Below are 16,759 nucleotides of genomic sequence, written 5' to 3'. Positions count from 1 at the left end.
GGGTGGGAGACAGTGACTGACAGTGACAATGACTGGGTGGGTGAGAGACAGTGACTGACAGTGACAGTGACTGGGTGGGAGACAGTGACTGACAGTGACAGTGCCTGGGTGGGAGACAGTGACTGACAGTGACGTGACTGGGTGGATGGGAGACAGACTGGGTGACAGTGACTGGGTGGGTGACAGTGACTGGGTGGTGGGTGACAGTGACTGGGTGGGTGACAGTGACTTACCTTGACCGGGTGGGTGCAGGTTGCAGCCGGACTCTTTCCCCTCCTGCCCCTGATATCCCTTGCGGCAGCTGCCCGGGAGGGGAGGTGGGCTTGGGGGTGCGGGAGGTGCGCTTGGGGGGGGGGGGGGGGGCACGGGAGGTGGGCACGGGAAGCTGGCCGCGGGGGGAAGCAGGGGGAAGCAGGCCGCATGATTACCTGGTACTTCCCCCTCCGTCCCACGTTGGGAGCGGGGGGGAGGGGCCGCAGAAAGAAGAGCTGGTACTTCCCCCTCCGTCCCACGTTTGGGGACCTGCGCATGCGCGCGCCGGGACCGCAGGGGAATCGCCGCCATTTTGCTCCCGCATCGCGCCTGCCCCTCAATTTCAAAACTGAGGGGAGAGCCGCACGGACTTGCCCAAAGAGCCGCAAGTGGCTCGCGAGCCGCGGTTTCACGACCCCTGCCCTAGTGCAATAACCTCCAGGACACAGAATAAAATTATTTAATAAAATAGATGTGTGACAAAAGTGCACACTTACAAGATGGATAAAGAATAAATTCACATAAAGGTTTCTTTGGTACACTGTGTGATTAGCCGGGTGACAGGGAGGAGAGGCCTCCGCCAATACTCCCACCTCTGCAGACCCATAGAGCACCGCCAGGACACTGTAGGTAGCAATAGCAGACTGTGCCGATAAGAAACGATGTCAGGATCTTTCAAAGTAGTGTAGGGTCCAACAGATCTATTCACCACAGTGTACCACCTCAGTAAACATCCCATATTTAGTGTCCACAATGATCTCAAGACACCACGTGATCGGCTTAGACCTGACGAAGTCGGCTTAGACCGACGTAACGCATAGGACTGACGTCACCACGTTGATTACGTGGTGTCTTGAGATCATTGTGGACACTAAATATGGGATGTTTACTGAGGTGGTACACCGTGGGGAATAGATCTGTTGGACCCTACACTACTTTGAAAGATCCTGACATCGTTTCTTATTGGCACAGTCTGCTATTGCTACCTACAGTGTCCTGGCGGTGCTCTACAGGTCTGCAGAGGTGTGAGTATTGGCGGATGCCTCTCCTCCCTGTCACCCGGCTAATAACACAGTGTACCAAAGAAACCTTTATTTGAATTTATTCTTTATCCATCTTGTAAGTGTGCACTTTTATCACACATCTATTTTATTAAATAATTTTATTCTATGTCCTGGAGGTTATTGCACTAGGGGCTGCGCTTTTTGTCCTTTTTTCTTTTCTACATAGTTAACTGGGAGTGATTCTCCTTTGGATCCAGCAGCCGCCCTCATCAATTACTCAACTGGCTTTCGATTTCACACTCCCACTAAAAAGGATTTTGATGACATTTTGTGTCTGAACACTTCGGATTGGACTCTGTTCATTTTGTGGTATATTTTATTTCATTCATTATCAGATTTTTGTGTTAGCGCTGTTTTCTTTCTCTTGTTAGATTATATATATATATATATATATATATATATATATATATATATATATATATATATATATATATATATATATATTGTGATGCCCACACCACGTTGCAGTCTCTTTTCTCCCAATTCAAGGCCGGAAACACTATTTCTCTATATGGGGTTTATTTACAGGGATTAAATCATACACCAACAGGCCCACCGTCCCTTTAAGTCCAAACAAAACATAAAAAGATCACCTATTCCCTTTAGGGAATGCCAACTACACCGTAGCTTTCACCCTCACTAGTTGGATGGTCAGCTAAGCTGGTTCCCACCCCCAAAACATGCCCTGGCATAGGCAACAATGTATACAGTCTCTGCACACAATAATAAAGTGTTTTGCTTATCTGTTAGTCCTTTGGAGCAGACGTCCTGCTTCAGCACGGTCTGTCGTCCTTCCTTCTTCCTGGGATTAATGACCCAGGCAATACCCGCAGACCCTGCGACCACCGTCCAGTGGGTCCAGCCTTCCTTCTTTATCTGGGGAGCACTTTCTCTGTCCCCTTCTCTGGGACAGCAATCTCTCTCTGTCTGGCAGCTTCCTGTGTCTTTTAAAACACTTCCTCATTCACTCAGGAGTCCAGCCTGATTAATCAGGCAGCAGCTACACGCACATGCAGAAATCTGTCCTTATTTTGGGCTTCTTATTTTTTTTCTTTTTATCCCCCTGTTCTTCCATTGTGGCTCAGTAGCTAAAGACACTTATTCTGAAACAATGTTACTGAGTTTTAATCAAGGGAACCTGGTTCAATTTCTGGTGTCAGCTCCTTGTAACCTTGTCGCTTTATCTCCCAAAAAGATAGATTGTAAGCTCATGTGGGCAGGGACTATGTACTGTAATTGTGAAGCGCTTTGAGTCCCATTGGGAAAACAAAAAAGATTTGAAATGTTGACCACACACAATTACATTTTTGTCACATGTATATGTAGTAAAGTGACGAAAGTGAAAACTGAAATTTTAAGAAGACAATCAAAAGGCAAGTTATGAAATGTTCTTCTTACGAGTGATCATGGTACATTAGTCATAGGTTACTGCATTATTGCAGCCCAACTATAGGTTGGAAAATAGAGCAGAAGATATGGTCACACATTGTTTTACACATCTGTGCAGTGATTTTCAAGATTTAGTGGGTACAAAATGTTTCATATTACTTTTGTGTTACAAAGTATTTAAACAACGCTCTGCTGCTCACATTTTATTAACTAAAATGTGTTATATAAAATCTTGCAACATAGTAATATGGCGTAATGAAGCTTCAAGCTGTCAAATACAGTCTTTGGAGGTTTGTGGTACGCCATTATATTATGTTAGGAGTGAAATAAAAGAATATATAAGAATCAAAATAAGTATCAAGTACAAGAAATACCATCTAGATCCTCCTCATAATTCTCTGCTGATTTGTATATTAATGACAATGTTCTGATTGTCTCATTCAAGATTCCATACTCTTCCATCTAATATACAGCAGCCCTAACTTGTCTATGCCGCCTACACTGCTCAATGCCGTCTCTTTTCTGGACATTTGCCTCTACTGCTCTCCAATGGCTAAAACCCCTTCTGTATGTGTCGGACAAAATTATTTTGGTTAGTTTTTAGAAAACGCGTGCGTAAATGCCAGGACACCCGGAGCTCAAGCTTGGAGCGCTCTCCAAGCAGGAGCGCGCTCAGCGCCAGCGGGGACTCAGCCTTAGATTCAGTACCTGGTGGCACCCCCTTGAGCAGCAATGACTTCAACTATGCTTTCCTGTAACTGCTGGTCAGTGTCTCACATCGGCTTTGAGGAATTTTGGCCCATTCCTCCTTATAGAACTGCTTCAACTAAGTGATATTTGTGTGCTTCTTGCATGGACCACTCACTTCATTTTGATGGAGTTTAGGTCCGGATTATGACTAGGCCATTCAAAAACGCGGAATATCTTCTTCTGCGCCATTCTTTTGTAGATTTGCTTGAATTTTTAGAATCATTGTCTTGCTGTATGACTCACTTTCGGTTCAACTTCAGCTCACGGACGGATGGTCTGACATTCTCGTCTAGAATCTTCAGATACAATGCAGAATTCATCGTTCTGTCAATGATGGCAAGCCATCCAGGTCCTTAGGCAGCAAAGCATCCTCAAACCCTCACACTCTCACCACCATGCTTGACGGTTGGGATGAGGTTCCTCCATTCGAATGTAGTGTTTGGTATTCGCCAAACAACGTTTCTCATTGAGACCAAAAAGTTCTACCTTTGACTCATCTGGCCAGAGAACATTGTTCCAAAAGTCTTGTGGTTCATCTATGTGCTCTTTGGCTACATCATTCTTGTTCAGTCTTTTTCTGATAGTTGAGTCATGAACACTCACATTAGCCAAGGCTAGAGTGGCCTGCTGATCTTTTAATGTTACTCTGTGGTTCTTTGTGACTTTGTGGATGATTTGCCAGTTTTTTCTTGGAGACATTTTGGTAGGAAGACTGCTCCTGGATAGAGTGACTGTGGTCTTGAACTTAATCCATTTGTAGACTAGCTGTCTGAGTGGATTGGTGAAGACACCTAAATCCTTAGAAATTGTTTTGTAACACTTTCAAGACTGATGAGCATCAATAACTGCTTTTCTGAGGTCCTCAGAATTTTCTTTTGATCGTGGCATGACGTGTTTCCAACAACTCTAGGGTGAAGACCAAAGTCACAAAGTTTCTGATCTTTATATAGGTTAGTGCCTCCCAAACTCACACCTGAAGATCTACTTAATTATTTAAACACCGGATTCTAATTATCGCCTTCAATTTAGCTGATAAAAGCAGGGGTTTGCTTACTTTTGCACATACCCTTACTCTTAATTACTTGTTGTTTGTCTAATTCACATATTATTTTGTTTCAAAAGACATGTAATTGGTTAATATAAACCCTATTGGATATTTAAGAAAAGACTGGTTGTGATTCAAGAAGGTTATCATGGAAAAACTATGGAACTTCCATAATTATCATTGGGGTTCACAAACTTTTTCTCACCACTGTATGTATATAGATAGTGAGGGAGTCAGAGAGCCAGAGAGTGAGAGAGTTAAATGCCCCCAAATGTATCAACACAGCTGTCTATTCTACATTTTAATAGCCCCCACTTTTAACCTGTAGACATTTTAACTCACTGATTTTTAGTTTAAACTGTCTATTTCGGATCTTGAAAATTGACCTCTGGGAATGTTTTACCTGAATCCATCAAAGTACACAGGACAGTAAGAGAATGCAGATTCTCATCTGTTTCACTAACTACTCCCTGTACGGAAGTGGTTTCCAACCTTTTTTTTGGTTAAGGATCCCAATGTAAAATTCTGCGGAACCTCAGCCCGCCAATAGTTTGTTTAAGATCAGATGGATAGTAAGTAACCCCAACCCTCTCTATTAGCGCGTCTGAGATCTGATGTATTGTAAGGAACCCCAACCCTCTCTAATAGTGCATCTGAGATCAGATGCATTGTAAGGAACCCCAACCCTCTCTAATAGCGTGTCTGAGATCAGATGCATTGTAAGGAACCACAACCCTCTCTAATAGCGCGTCTGAGATCAGATACATTGTAAGGTACCCCAACCCTCTCTAATAGCGCGTCTGAGATCAGATGAATTGTAAGGAACCCCAACCCTCTCTAATAGTGCATCTGAGATCAGATGCATTGTAAGGAACCCCAACCCTCTCTAATAGCGTGTCTGAGATCAGATGCATTGTAAGGAACCACAACCATCTCTAATAGCGCGTCTGATATCAGATACATTGTAAATTCTTCTGTATTTGGTACAATTTTCAAATTACCTGAAAACTGCAGGGATCCCTTTAATGATGCCCGGGGAACCCAAGCGTGCCTAGGAACCCTGGTTGAAAAATATTGCTCTATGGAATTGGCTTTGTATCATGAAAAACATCATGTGCAGATCGCCTTCGTATTTTTGTTTCATTTGACCAGTATTTTTATATACATTTTTAATTAATTTCAAACTCAGGGTTGACGTCCAGATTTATTAAGTGATGCTAAACTATACGGCACTTTATACTCTATTCATTAAAATGCTTCAGGGGGTGCTTTATGGCTTAGCAGCATTTAATACATTCTAGCCGTTAATATTTGCTGCTTCAGCTGATACAGACCAGTTTCCTTCTGTATGTTTATACAAGTAGTTGTGTGCTGTGTGTTCTTGACTGGAGCGCATATGATGAGTGATCTGTTTCTACTCTTAAATATTTGTAAACAGCCGTCTGTGAGTAGGGATACTTGCAATGCACTTCTTTAACCTAGGCTGTGCTGTAAAAGCTGTGTAATACGGCAAGCACAAGCTTGTAGGGATCCAGGTAAAAATGGACAAGATACAAAAGGTGACACGCTGTGTGCTCATTTGCATGCAATTACCCAGAATCCTTGGCCACAGGGGAAGTATGGCATGGTCAAAGATAATGGGGAAAGGCAGGTTTACAGACCTGTCGGAAGCATGCGAATATGCGCACAAGTAGACACGGGCAAAACATTTTCCCAATTTGGAATGCAGATCTCAAATTTAATAGTGTCTTCAGTTGTACATATATCGCCTCAAACGTCCCTCCAAATAAATTAGGGAGACACACCTGTGCTGAGGCACTCGGCTGGGAGATATACTAATGGCTATGCAAAGTATATTTAAATGAGTCCCATTACATACTTCTTAAAAGGATTTTCATATCAACTACAGTATATAGAGTTGATAAGCCTAAAGCACCAACCTAATGAAAATAAGGATGTCAGACCCAACAGGACTAGAACCCAAAACCCCTGATTTTCTAGGGCGCAGCTCTAGTAGTGTGAGCTAAACCACCTGATGGCTAGCAACCCATCACTGTCTACTACTAGCATACCTCCAAGTGATATCTATTTTGTTGTTTGTAAGCTTGAACAGACGTCAAGTATAAAGTAATAATAATAATATATACTGAGGGCTATGACTTACAGAGGCCAGGTAAGATTCAAGTATATTTAAATATCTCCCCGCCAAGTACATCAGATTGCTCCTTTTTCGGCACAGGCATGTCTCCCTAATTTATTTGAAGGGACATTTGAGGGGATGTATATGTAACTGAAGACACTACTAAATTTGAAGGTCTCTCTCTGCCTGTCCCTCTGTACTACATTCCAGTGCACTTACTCGCCAATGATGAGCAAATCCTTTCAGGGACAATGGGGATGGAAATTTGGCAAGCCTCTGAACCCTCCATTGATTTACATTTGTAGTTAAGACAACTCGCCCAGGGGAAAGTAGAGATCAATTTTCTGCTAAAAAGCAAAGTTTCTGAATAATTAGAAGCAGTCCAGAATATTAACAAATAAACAACAAGGAAACATGCACAGGGGTGTATGGGGCATATAGTGTACATCAAGTATGGGTTATCGCACCTCGTTCCAGTGTTTACTCCCATTCAAGTCAAGGGGAGTTAACCAGTCTCGGCACTTGCTATCTGTGCCCCTTTGTATTAAGGTAAACGTGGAGCAATACTGGCACAAAAACCTACACCAGATGTATCAAACAAATACATCCCATTGCTTTGAATGGGAATTTTTCTTTACTACATATGGTGTGCTTTTTTTGCCCGAGAATTGCTCTACTTTTGCCTCTATACACAGACCTCCACAGTGTTTTTAGGGGCACCGTCCCCTTCTACAGGGTTAAAAAAACAAGTCAAAACATTGTACATGTACCTATAGATATTGGCCCATATTTACTAAGTGATGCTCTGCCATCAAACACCTACGAGTCCCGAAAGGAGTCTTATGGTATTGAACCACTTACTAAATATGGGCCTTTGTCTTGCTTAATAAATATGTTTTGTTTTTTTAAAACCTCTGGTGCTACCTTTTTATGTTTTTAATGAAGTCCTTGTCATTTTGAATTGTCTGTCAGGCAGGATGATGGTCTTCACCACACCTCAGTGCATATTTCTTGGTAAATATATAACATGATGGAGAACAGAATAACAATACAGGCCTTAACAAACACACCAGAACTTGACATACATACTGTTACTCATACTGTCACTTTAACAACACACCATATAGATTTTAAGCTTGTCGGGAAAAGGACTCCTTTTTGTCAGTGTTTACTTTTTATGACTTGTGTTCTTATGCCTGTATTACATTAACATGGTATGCATTCTAATGTTCGTATACCAATCCTGGGAAGTAATTAGCTACAGAAATATGCCCTGACCCTTCATAACAAATAACCAGGGAAGCAATAAATGATACCAATGTGGATGTGAACATTAGTACTGTAAGTATTACTTAGGGTATGCTAAGTGTATACCTACAATGTAAAACTAGCGATAACTATGTTTCCTGCATGTGTATAGAAGTAGGAAATAAAGATTTTTGTCACAATCTAACTGGCTTTTCCTACCTATTTTACCATGGGCAGCGCTGGGTATATGAAGGAGAACAGAGTAGAGATGGCGGCATGGATAGAGGATTCTGATTTTTCTAGCTTGCAAGAGAGGCTGGGAAGGGCTCTGATAGTAGAAGAATGGGATCAGCTGTGAATTATTAATCAGCCTCTTGCAGCAGGGCAGATGGAAAGCTTGGATTTAAATTGTTATTCCCCCATGCAACAAATACAGACTATAACCTTCCAAATATATCATTACTTAAAGTACTTATCTAGGTTAATCTCATAAGTGGAATCCTGCCTATACATGATTCTTCATTTTTATTTTCCTTTGTTACTGTTAGAACACTAAAGGACAACTTGGATTTTTTTTAAATCAATATTAATTATAAACTATATTTGCCTATGATACCCAGGGGTTTCATTGATGGTGACACGCATTTTTGATCATTAAACTGATAAGAGGGTCATACACCCCTAAACATAAATCTGTTGCCCCTACTTGGCTATGCTTTTGGAACTTTGCGATTTGAAAAGTGTCAAAATAAAGAGAATTATAAATGAAATGTATTCAATTCTGTGTTATTTTCTCTATTGTTACCGTCACAAACATCCACCAACTCTGTGACATGTGACATCTCGGAGTAAAATTAAGAGGTTTTGTAATTTTGAGGAACATGCTAATGTAAGAAATGTTTGACCCTGGAAGATATATACATCCTGAATATATTACAAATGACTCGGACTTGCCTGGGATAAAATGACATACTGTATTGATGTCTGGTCCAGGCCAGGGTTCCTTACGTCTGGAGCTATAGGGGAGGTTCCTAGCTACTATTTTACAGTATATTGGAGATAGAAGGCTGCAGGAATGCCAAAGTCGCAGTCATCTGTGAGTATTTCGAAAGCAGTCAACACAAATGTCATAATTTTGATCATTAACTGCTGGAAATATTAGTTTTCACTGATATTTCCCTGAAATAAAAAGAAAATCTGCACTTTTTAGTGATATATATATATATATATATATATATCTTACACCCCACCCCCTTCAAAAAAAGAAAAACAAAAAATGCAATTTGCAAAAAAAGAATTGCTGCACTGAGTAATGCCCTGAAACGCCTCCTGAGAAAAAAGGTGTGGGAAAATTCACCTGTGTTACATAAGCCGTCCACATTAAGGCAACAGTACTGGTCACACATTTTTGGGGGTTGTTTTTTTGAATATATATATATATATATATATATATATATATATATATATATATATATATATATATATATATATATATATATATATATATATATATATATATACATACATACATATATACAATCATTGTCTCTAGGTCATGGAAACGTGCAGCTAGTGGACTTTCCAGAGTGTAGGAGGTTAAAGTCCTCTATAGAAGCTTGCTACAGCTGCAACTAATTGAGCAGGCTAGACTCCTGATTGCACAGGGAGTTAAAAGTCAGGAAATGGCTGCACAGAGAGAGACTGCTTTTCTCCAGAAAGGGAAGGAGAGAGAGAGCTCCCCAGCTAAGAAGAGGCCGGCACAGTCCCCTAGGCCCGCTGGATGGTGGTCACGGAGTCTGCTGGGACTGACTGGGTCTTAATCCCAGAAAGAAGAATGAAAGACGCTGAAGCAGGGATGTCCTGTCCATATATAATCACAGCCTAAGCCTTGTTCTATTGCCCTTTTTCCAGTATTCTTGTCAGCTCTATCATAAACCCAGTAACACAACCATGCTGCTTAGGTGTTATATTTGACTCACATTCTTCTCTCACATTCATACTATTGATAAACCCTTTAGATTTTTTTGTCCGAAACATTGTGAAGATACCTTTCCTTTGTAGCTCTACTGCTAAAATTGTAATGCATGGCCTCATTCGCTCCTGTCTTAAATATTGTAACCTGCTACTATCTGGCCTTCCTGCCTCTCACTCAGGGCCGAATTGATGGTGGTTCCATCAGTGCCATCACACCGAGCACCGCGGTTACAGATGCCCCCCCCCGCTCTTCCCCACAACAATATAACTGACTGCCAGGGGAGAGCAAGGGGCCTCTATAAATATCTCTTACCTTGACAGGCGACATCTCCTCCTGCAGGATCCTGGTTTCATGATGCCACAACGTCAAATGGCTTTACGTTGCCATGACGTCACAATGACATGACAACTTGATGCCGGATTGCCATGACATCATGGAGCCACGACATCATGACGCTGTGTCGTCTGAGGAGATGCCGCGTCGGACAATGTAAGAGGCCCAACAATTGCCCCTGCACCGAACCCAACGATAATCCCAGCCGGCCCTGCTCTCACCTTTTGCCCCTACATTACAATCCACATTAAACACTGCTCCTAGAATCACTCCACTCTCTCTTAAATCTGCCTCTGATTCTCTTCTTATATCTCAGTCCTAATGTCTCGTTATATCCCTGCTTGCCTATTGCATTCTGCACAAGGACATCTTCTATCTGCCCCTTTTGTATCGAAAGCCTTTCCCATCTGAAACCTTTTTCCCTTACTAACCCACACCTCTGGAATGCCCTTCCCCTCAATAACCGCCAAGCACCTTCTCTCTTCACCTTCAAAGCCTGTTTCAAAACTCATCTATTTAACAAAGCATTTCAGTAGCTCCAATGTCCCTACTATACACATTTACCATAACACCCTGGTATTGTCTATTGAATACATGCAGAGATATTTTGTTTAGCACAAATTTATACTACCTGCTTCACTGGTATATAGTCTTTAAAGCACTACATTTTCATATAAAATATGTTTTAAGTTATCCTGAAGATGTGTCTAGCACTAAAAGGGATTAAATAAGGGGTATTAAGTGGAATTGATGAATGAAATTCCATGCCCCGGACCACAACAGCCACTAAAATCAGAGACCCTGGTTCAAAACAAGCACCAGCTACATTTGACCTTGGGCAAGTCATCTCATCTGGTTCAAAACAAGCACCAGCTACATTTGACCTTGGGCAAGTCATCTCATCTGGTTCAAAACAAGCACCAGCTACATTTGACCTTGGGCAAGTCATCTCATCTCTCTGTGCTTCTAACAGCAACATTACACTGGAAGATTTTCAGGCCAAAAAGTAATTTGGGGGGTGGGAGGGGTGGGGGGAGTTACTAAGTGTTAGTGGAGGGTATCACACCCTAATCTGGCGTTTGCTGCCACTGACTTGAATGGCAGTATCGGGGTGCGATGTCCCCCGTCGGCACTTAGTGAATCTCTGCCATTGGGCACTGGCTGGTAGATATGGGCAGAATACGCAGTATGCTCTATATAAAAAATACATTAACAGAAGACTGGATTATAAACTCCTTACTTATTAAAACAAATCCTAGTGTCCACATTAAGAACACATTGTATACTGTATGCTGCTTGCTTTTGAATAATATAAGGCTCTGAGCAGTTTCTTCTGCATTACGCTTTATACAGTAACCTTGAGGGGACAATGTGGCACTCTGTTCCACTGAAAAAGTAGTAGCAAAGCGATCAATAATGATAGTGATATCACATAGGACACAGCATTTAATTGCAAATACAGATCCTATACATATCCTTGATAGCTCAGGGGCTATTTATCAAAGTCTTCCAACTGCAAAACCGGGGCACAAATATTGCACAGATTTATTCAAGGAGAAGCTCTTATTGGTTTCCTTGATACTATAAATCTGGGGCAGTTTGTTGCCCTTGTTTTGCAGCTGAGAGACTTTGTTAAACAATCTCCCTTTGTATTTTGAGGTAATTTAGTCACATTTTGATGTAGGGTAGATGCATTTTGGCACATAATGGGTCAGTCCCACGGTGCTGCTAAAAAACAACAACAATTCAGCAATCTAATTGGGTTCCTTCAACAAATGTAACCACATTAAAAGCAAAGGTTTGGCTGCTCTTGTTTCTTTTGAAATTAAGAACACACACACAAAAAAAAAATTATGGGCCTTTCAACAGCAGAATATTTGTCAATCAAGTGTTTTTTTTTTTTTTTACCCTTATCCCATCCTGTCCTTATTAGTTGGCCAGACAAGTTAAAAGAGAAGGGTTGTTTTTGTTTGTCTGTGCAAACTCTTGATAAACAGTAACCGATACACCACACAGAAGGGAATAGCCACAGGAAATCAAACCCCTCTGATATCTAAGTGCATTATGTTTTGTAAACAAACTTTTAGAAATATTCCAAAATACTTATGGGTGTCAGATTTTGGTATATATATATATATATATATATATATATATATATATATATATATATGGCATCAATCACCCAGATCGAACCTCTTAACGCTTTGAGTGGCTTTGGAATGATAGCTTGACTAGTCATCACAAGGTTGCGGTTATCCTGCTGATGACGCATAGCGCATGACGCTCCCTGAATGTCATAAGGGCCCCTGGGTGCTGCGCAGCCAAGAGATTAAACGGGTCGTTGCCATTAAACCATTTTGGTGGCCCCTTTTTTAAGTGCGCTTACATTATGCATACAAGAAATGTAGATGTGTCATCTATTCAATAATACAGTAATGACACTCGCTCATGTTGGGAATTGAAATTAAACAATCGTCATGAAAGCATCAATCTCTACCCCTTTATCAAGAAATGCAGGCAATCAAATGACTGAAGAAGATTTTTTTCGACAATGGTTTTTTTCCCCTCTGCCTATTCCCCATTTGAAATCGTATAGCTCATGTCTTCTTACAAGCAGAAACAGAAAATATAGTGCTGGAGTATAGTATAAAGAGATCACTAGAAGGTGTTACTGCAGTTATTTTCTCTCGTAACCCTTGCACTGCCAGACAAGTCAGCAATACGTTGCTTGCCACTCTGACCATGAAAGGGTTACTTATTTGTTAGTGTTTTAGTCAATAACCTTTTAATTCATATAGTGGTCACGTGGCTGTAATTCTGTATAGAAAGCCTGAAATGTATGCTTCACTTACCAGCAAAGTTCTTTGTGAAGACCAAGGTGACAAGGAGGATGGGAATGAGGACAGTGCCAATGGTAACCACTCGGTCAAATGGAAGCTCAAGCTTCAGCTGCACCAACAGCGCTGCCAGTGACCCTGCTCTGTCATCCTGCTGCCCAGGCAGGATCAGTTCCTTCAGCTTCTCTCCAGCCAGCAGAGCAGTGGCCATGTCTGGATGGTTATCAATGATATGTTGCATAAGCGTTGGAGATTCACGTTCACCCTAGGCGTCCCTCTTCTGCTTTTACTTATTATGTTATCACTGGTCACTGAGGGGAACGCTGATGGATCTCCGGAAGAAGACTAGTCTGCAGAGGCAGACACACGACCAAAGCATGTAAAGAAAAAGACAAGGATGTAAGTCCAATAAAAACAGTGATATCCTTCACGTAATATATAACACCAGCTTTAGTGACGCGTTTCGTAATCCAATGTAGTGGCCGTTGTAGTTGATTATATTTCTTTTATTGAAAATATTTGCCTTTTTACATTTAGTTCTGTAAAAGGCAGCGTAAAGTAAATGTATTTATAAATAAAATGTGAACAATGCATTTCATTAACTTCCCCAGGCATGTAAAATGCAATATATAATTATACAAAGCAGTCACTAAAGAAACATCTGCATTCAGCTGCAGTCTTACAATAGCATAGTGCAACTAAAACACAGAGCTGAGCAATCTCAGTTGCATAGATATATTCAAATGTATTTTACCTGCTGACTGGTCCCTGAGTTCCAAGAACATGATGAGCAAGACAGCTGCCATCTACAGATTTCAGCCAGTCCGAAAACTTACATTTGATGTCACTGCAAACCAGGCAATCTTTCAAAGAGGCTGAATGAGGTGAGATTGTCATTCGCCTGGAAACCAGTTCCTAGTGCTGAAAGATAGCTGGAATATTCCATGTACACCGACCTGCAACCTCAATGCAACACAATTAAAAACACAAAGGTCACGCAGCTGGTGGGAGAATGGGAAGTAAATGGGAATCCATATGATCAGGGAAGGAGAGAGAGAGGGAGCAATTTCATTTACTGCAGGCTACAGAAAGGAGGAGGGGTCTCAAGCTTTGGTGTAGCATTGCAAGCTCCACTGCTCTATACAACAGTATGTGCGCTGCATTTCCCTTCCTCCTGGTGACATAATCAGAAAGGCTATGTCCTCCAAATTGTGCTTGCTGCTTTTGCTAAACTCCCTATGTTACCACATTAAGTAATTGGACAATGGAGATAATCTCAAATTTTCATTCAATGTCTCTGTGCTGGGAATTCTCATTGTAACATTTATACTACTAATCGATACGCGTTTGTCTCTTTCTGAAAGGCGTTGAAAAGATGCGACTTTGTTCTCCTTTGTCGATTTATCATTTCACTTTCATTTAATTAAAAATGACAAACACATTTGTATTGATATTTTAAAACGTGTATACTGTATTAGTTATCCATTTCACTTCTGACATACGGTCCAACGCTCATTATTATTCTTTTATATAGTTCTGTATGTACACAGCACACCTCACAGTAAGGACAGTGAGGAAATTAGAGGGAGACCGGGACCATGTGGGGAATCGATATGTATTACCAGGTGTGGTGCTTTACCTGTTAGGCTCACAGGAGGCCTGAGCCTCCGCCAGTGAAAGCCTGGGGTGTATCCTCTGGAACAATACTCATTTAGGCATTAGGCATTTTAGCACATGGCGAACCATAGAGCATGATAGAGCAGTGAAAACATGGGGCGGGGAAGAGACGACTTGGAACAGGAGGAAAGAAGAGGTTGAGGGTGAGATTAAAGCTATGATAATACAGCATGGAGGCAGGGATAAAGCGCTTTCAATAATTGTATTAAATATATTGGTGTATTTGATTTTAAAAAATGTATGGGAAGCCAGCAGAGGGAATTACACAGTGGTAAAAAGACACTGATGTACAGTAGGTGACAGTGAGACTATTTCAGCAGCAGAATTTAGAAGCCATTACGGGCAGGATTAGGTCAGTTAGACCAGCGGTGCGCAAACTGGGGGGCGCAAAACTTTTTTTTGGGAAGGGGGGGGGGGGGGCACGGCTCACTTACCCGGCTTCCGTGTCCACACGTCTCCATGACAACGCGGCGTCAAATGATGCTGTGGGTCACATGATGTGAGGTCACATGACCCGAGGCATCATTTGACGCCACAGGTGGGGGGCGCAGCGCTGGAAGTTTGCGCACCCCTAAGTTAGACGATATTAAAATAACGAAAGTGGCAAAGAATAAGAGCAATCGTTTAAGTACAAAGAAAAAAAACGGCATGTCAGAGTCAAAATACGGAACAAATGTTCAAATTCAAGCAAAATAAGAGCGAAAACCAGAGATAGGTTTAGACCCTGACATTTTGGCTTTTTTTTTCTTTTTTTGTAAACTCAACTAATTAATCAATGAATAAAGTTTTTTTTTTTTTTTTTACATGTGCCAACTACCCAAGGATTTTGCAGCACGAGTCAATGTCGTGAGAAAATTAGGATAGTGTCCAAATGCTTCACTGAAAAAGTGGATCTTGAGTGATTTCTAAAAAGCTTGGAGGTGGGAGCTTTCCTGATGTCGATAAGGAGATTGTTCCATTGTCTGGGTCCTTATGCAGCATAAGTTATGCTGAATGTTTTTTCCCAAGCCTGGTGGATTTAAATCAAGAAACACACAGCAGTGCATGGTTGGTTGATCTGAGTAGTCTGTTTGGCTGATATGCAGTGATGCATTTCCAGATATATGTTGATGCTATATTCTTCCGTTGTAAGATTACTAGAAATGGTGATATCCAGGATTTTCACTGTCTTGGAGGGTGCTGTGGTCTTGAAATGTTATGATTTTCGGGTCCTTTACATTTATCAATTTAGTTCTGCCGTCCTACAGTATGATAGTCACTGTCTTGTCCGTGTTTAGTTATAACCAACTGTCATCCATAGCAGAGTAGAGCAAAGGTGCACTGCAACTGGAGAAAATCCTTAAGAAATAAGATCACGGCAAACTCCAAAATTAAAAATGAGGATGTTTAATATATAAACTCACAAGGAGATGAACATGACAAACGCACCAACGCGTTTCATCCCGTAGGACTTTATCAAGGTGTCATCCATACATGTTTTTATATCTGCAAGCTTCAATAGCAGTGGAGTAAGATACACCTGGGTGTTATTTGCATATTGGTGATACTTGAGACCATGACTTGCATTGATGGGACCCAGTGGCTTCATGTAGAAGTTAAAGAGGAGAGAGGAAAGAATAAATTCATTCATACTCTTCTGCTTCAGAAAGTGACGCCATGTCAGTAATATGTATATTCCCTATCATATATGTGTTCATCACACTCTGTTACTCCCGATGGAGATATTCAAAATCAGGAGACAAAGCAAATGCTTTAGTGAAAGCGCCTCATTGGACCAGACGGAAATGTTTCGCAGACCTAGTGAACCTTTCCATAGACTCCCCATGGAGATGCCCTCCACTGACCAGGGATGAGGACACATCTCCTTTAAACCTGTGTCAGAACTTTGTTGCCCTACCGCAGCTAAGAGGAAGAGCTATATTCCATTAGTTATGGCTGCCATGGAGAATGTAGAAGACGTTGGAGTTCTGTATAGGGACATGACATTCATCGTCACCCTCAGATATCTTTTGGACCATTTTATTTGAAGTAATGAAATAAATAGATCAA

The 16,759-nt window shown here is 41.3% G+C and overlaps 1 protein-coding gene across 2 annotated transcripts in view; it reads right to left on the bottom strand.

Moving 5' to 3' along the window:
• Positions 1-14,428, bottom strand: part of PANX2 (pannexin 2) — a 65,422-nt gene extending 50,994 nt beyond the window's left edge. Inside the window, exons 1-2 of one of the 2 annotated variants that reach the window (XM_075599839.1) lie at positions 13,788-14,428; positions 13,049-13,383 (exon numbers count right to left, since the gene is read on the bottom strand). In XM_075599839.1, the coding sequence (XP_075455954.1) occupies positions 13,049-13,274 (226 nt within the window). In that variant the 5' untranslated portion in view covers positions 13,275-13,383; positions 13,788-14,428. Of the gene's footprint in view, positions 1-13,048; positions 13,384-13,787 lie in introns of those variants that run through there. The other variant, XM_075599840.1, reaches the window with a different exon arrangement.
• Positions 14,429-16,759: the final 2,331 nt, after the last annotated feature.

This window comes from Ascaphus truei, chromosome 5 (assembly GCF_040206685.1).
Source record: "Ascaphus truei isolate aAscTru1 chromosome 5, aAscTru1.hap1, whole genome shotgun sequence".
Taxonomy (NCBI): domain Eukaryota; kingdom Metazoa; phylum Chordata; class Amphibia; order Anura; family Ascaphidae; genus Ascaphus; species Ascaphus truei.
This window is presented reverse-complemented; position numbering and strand designations above follow the sequence as displayed.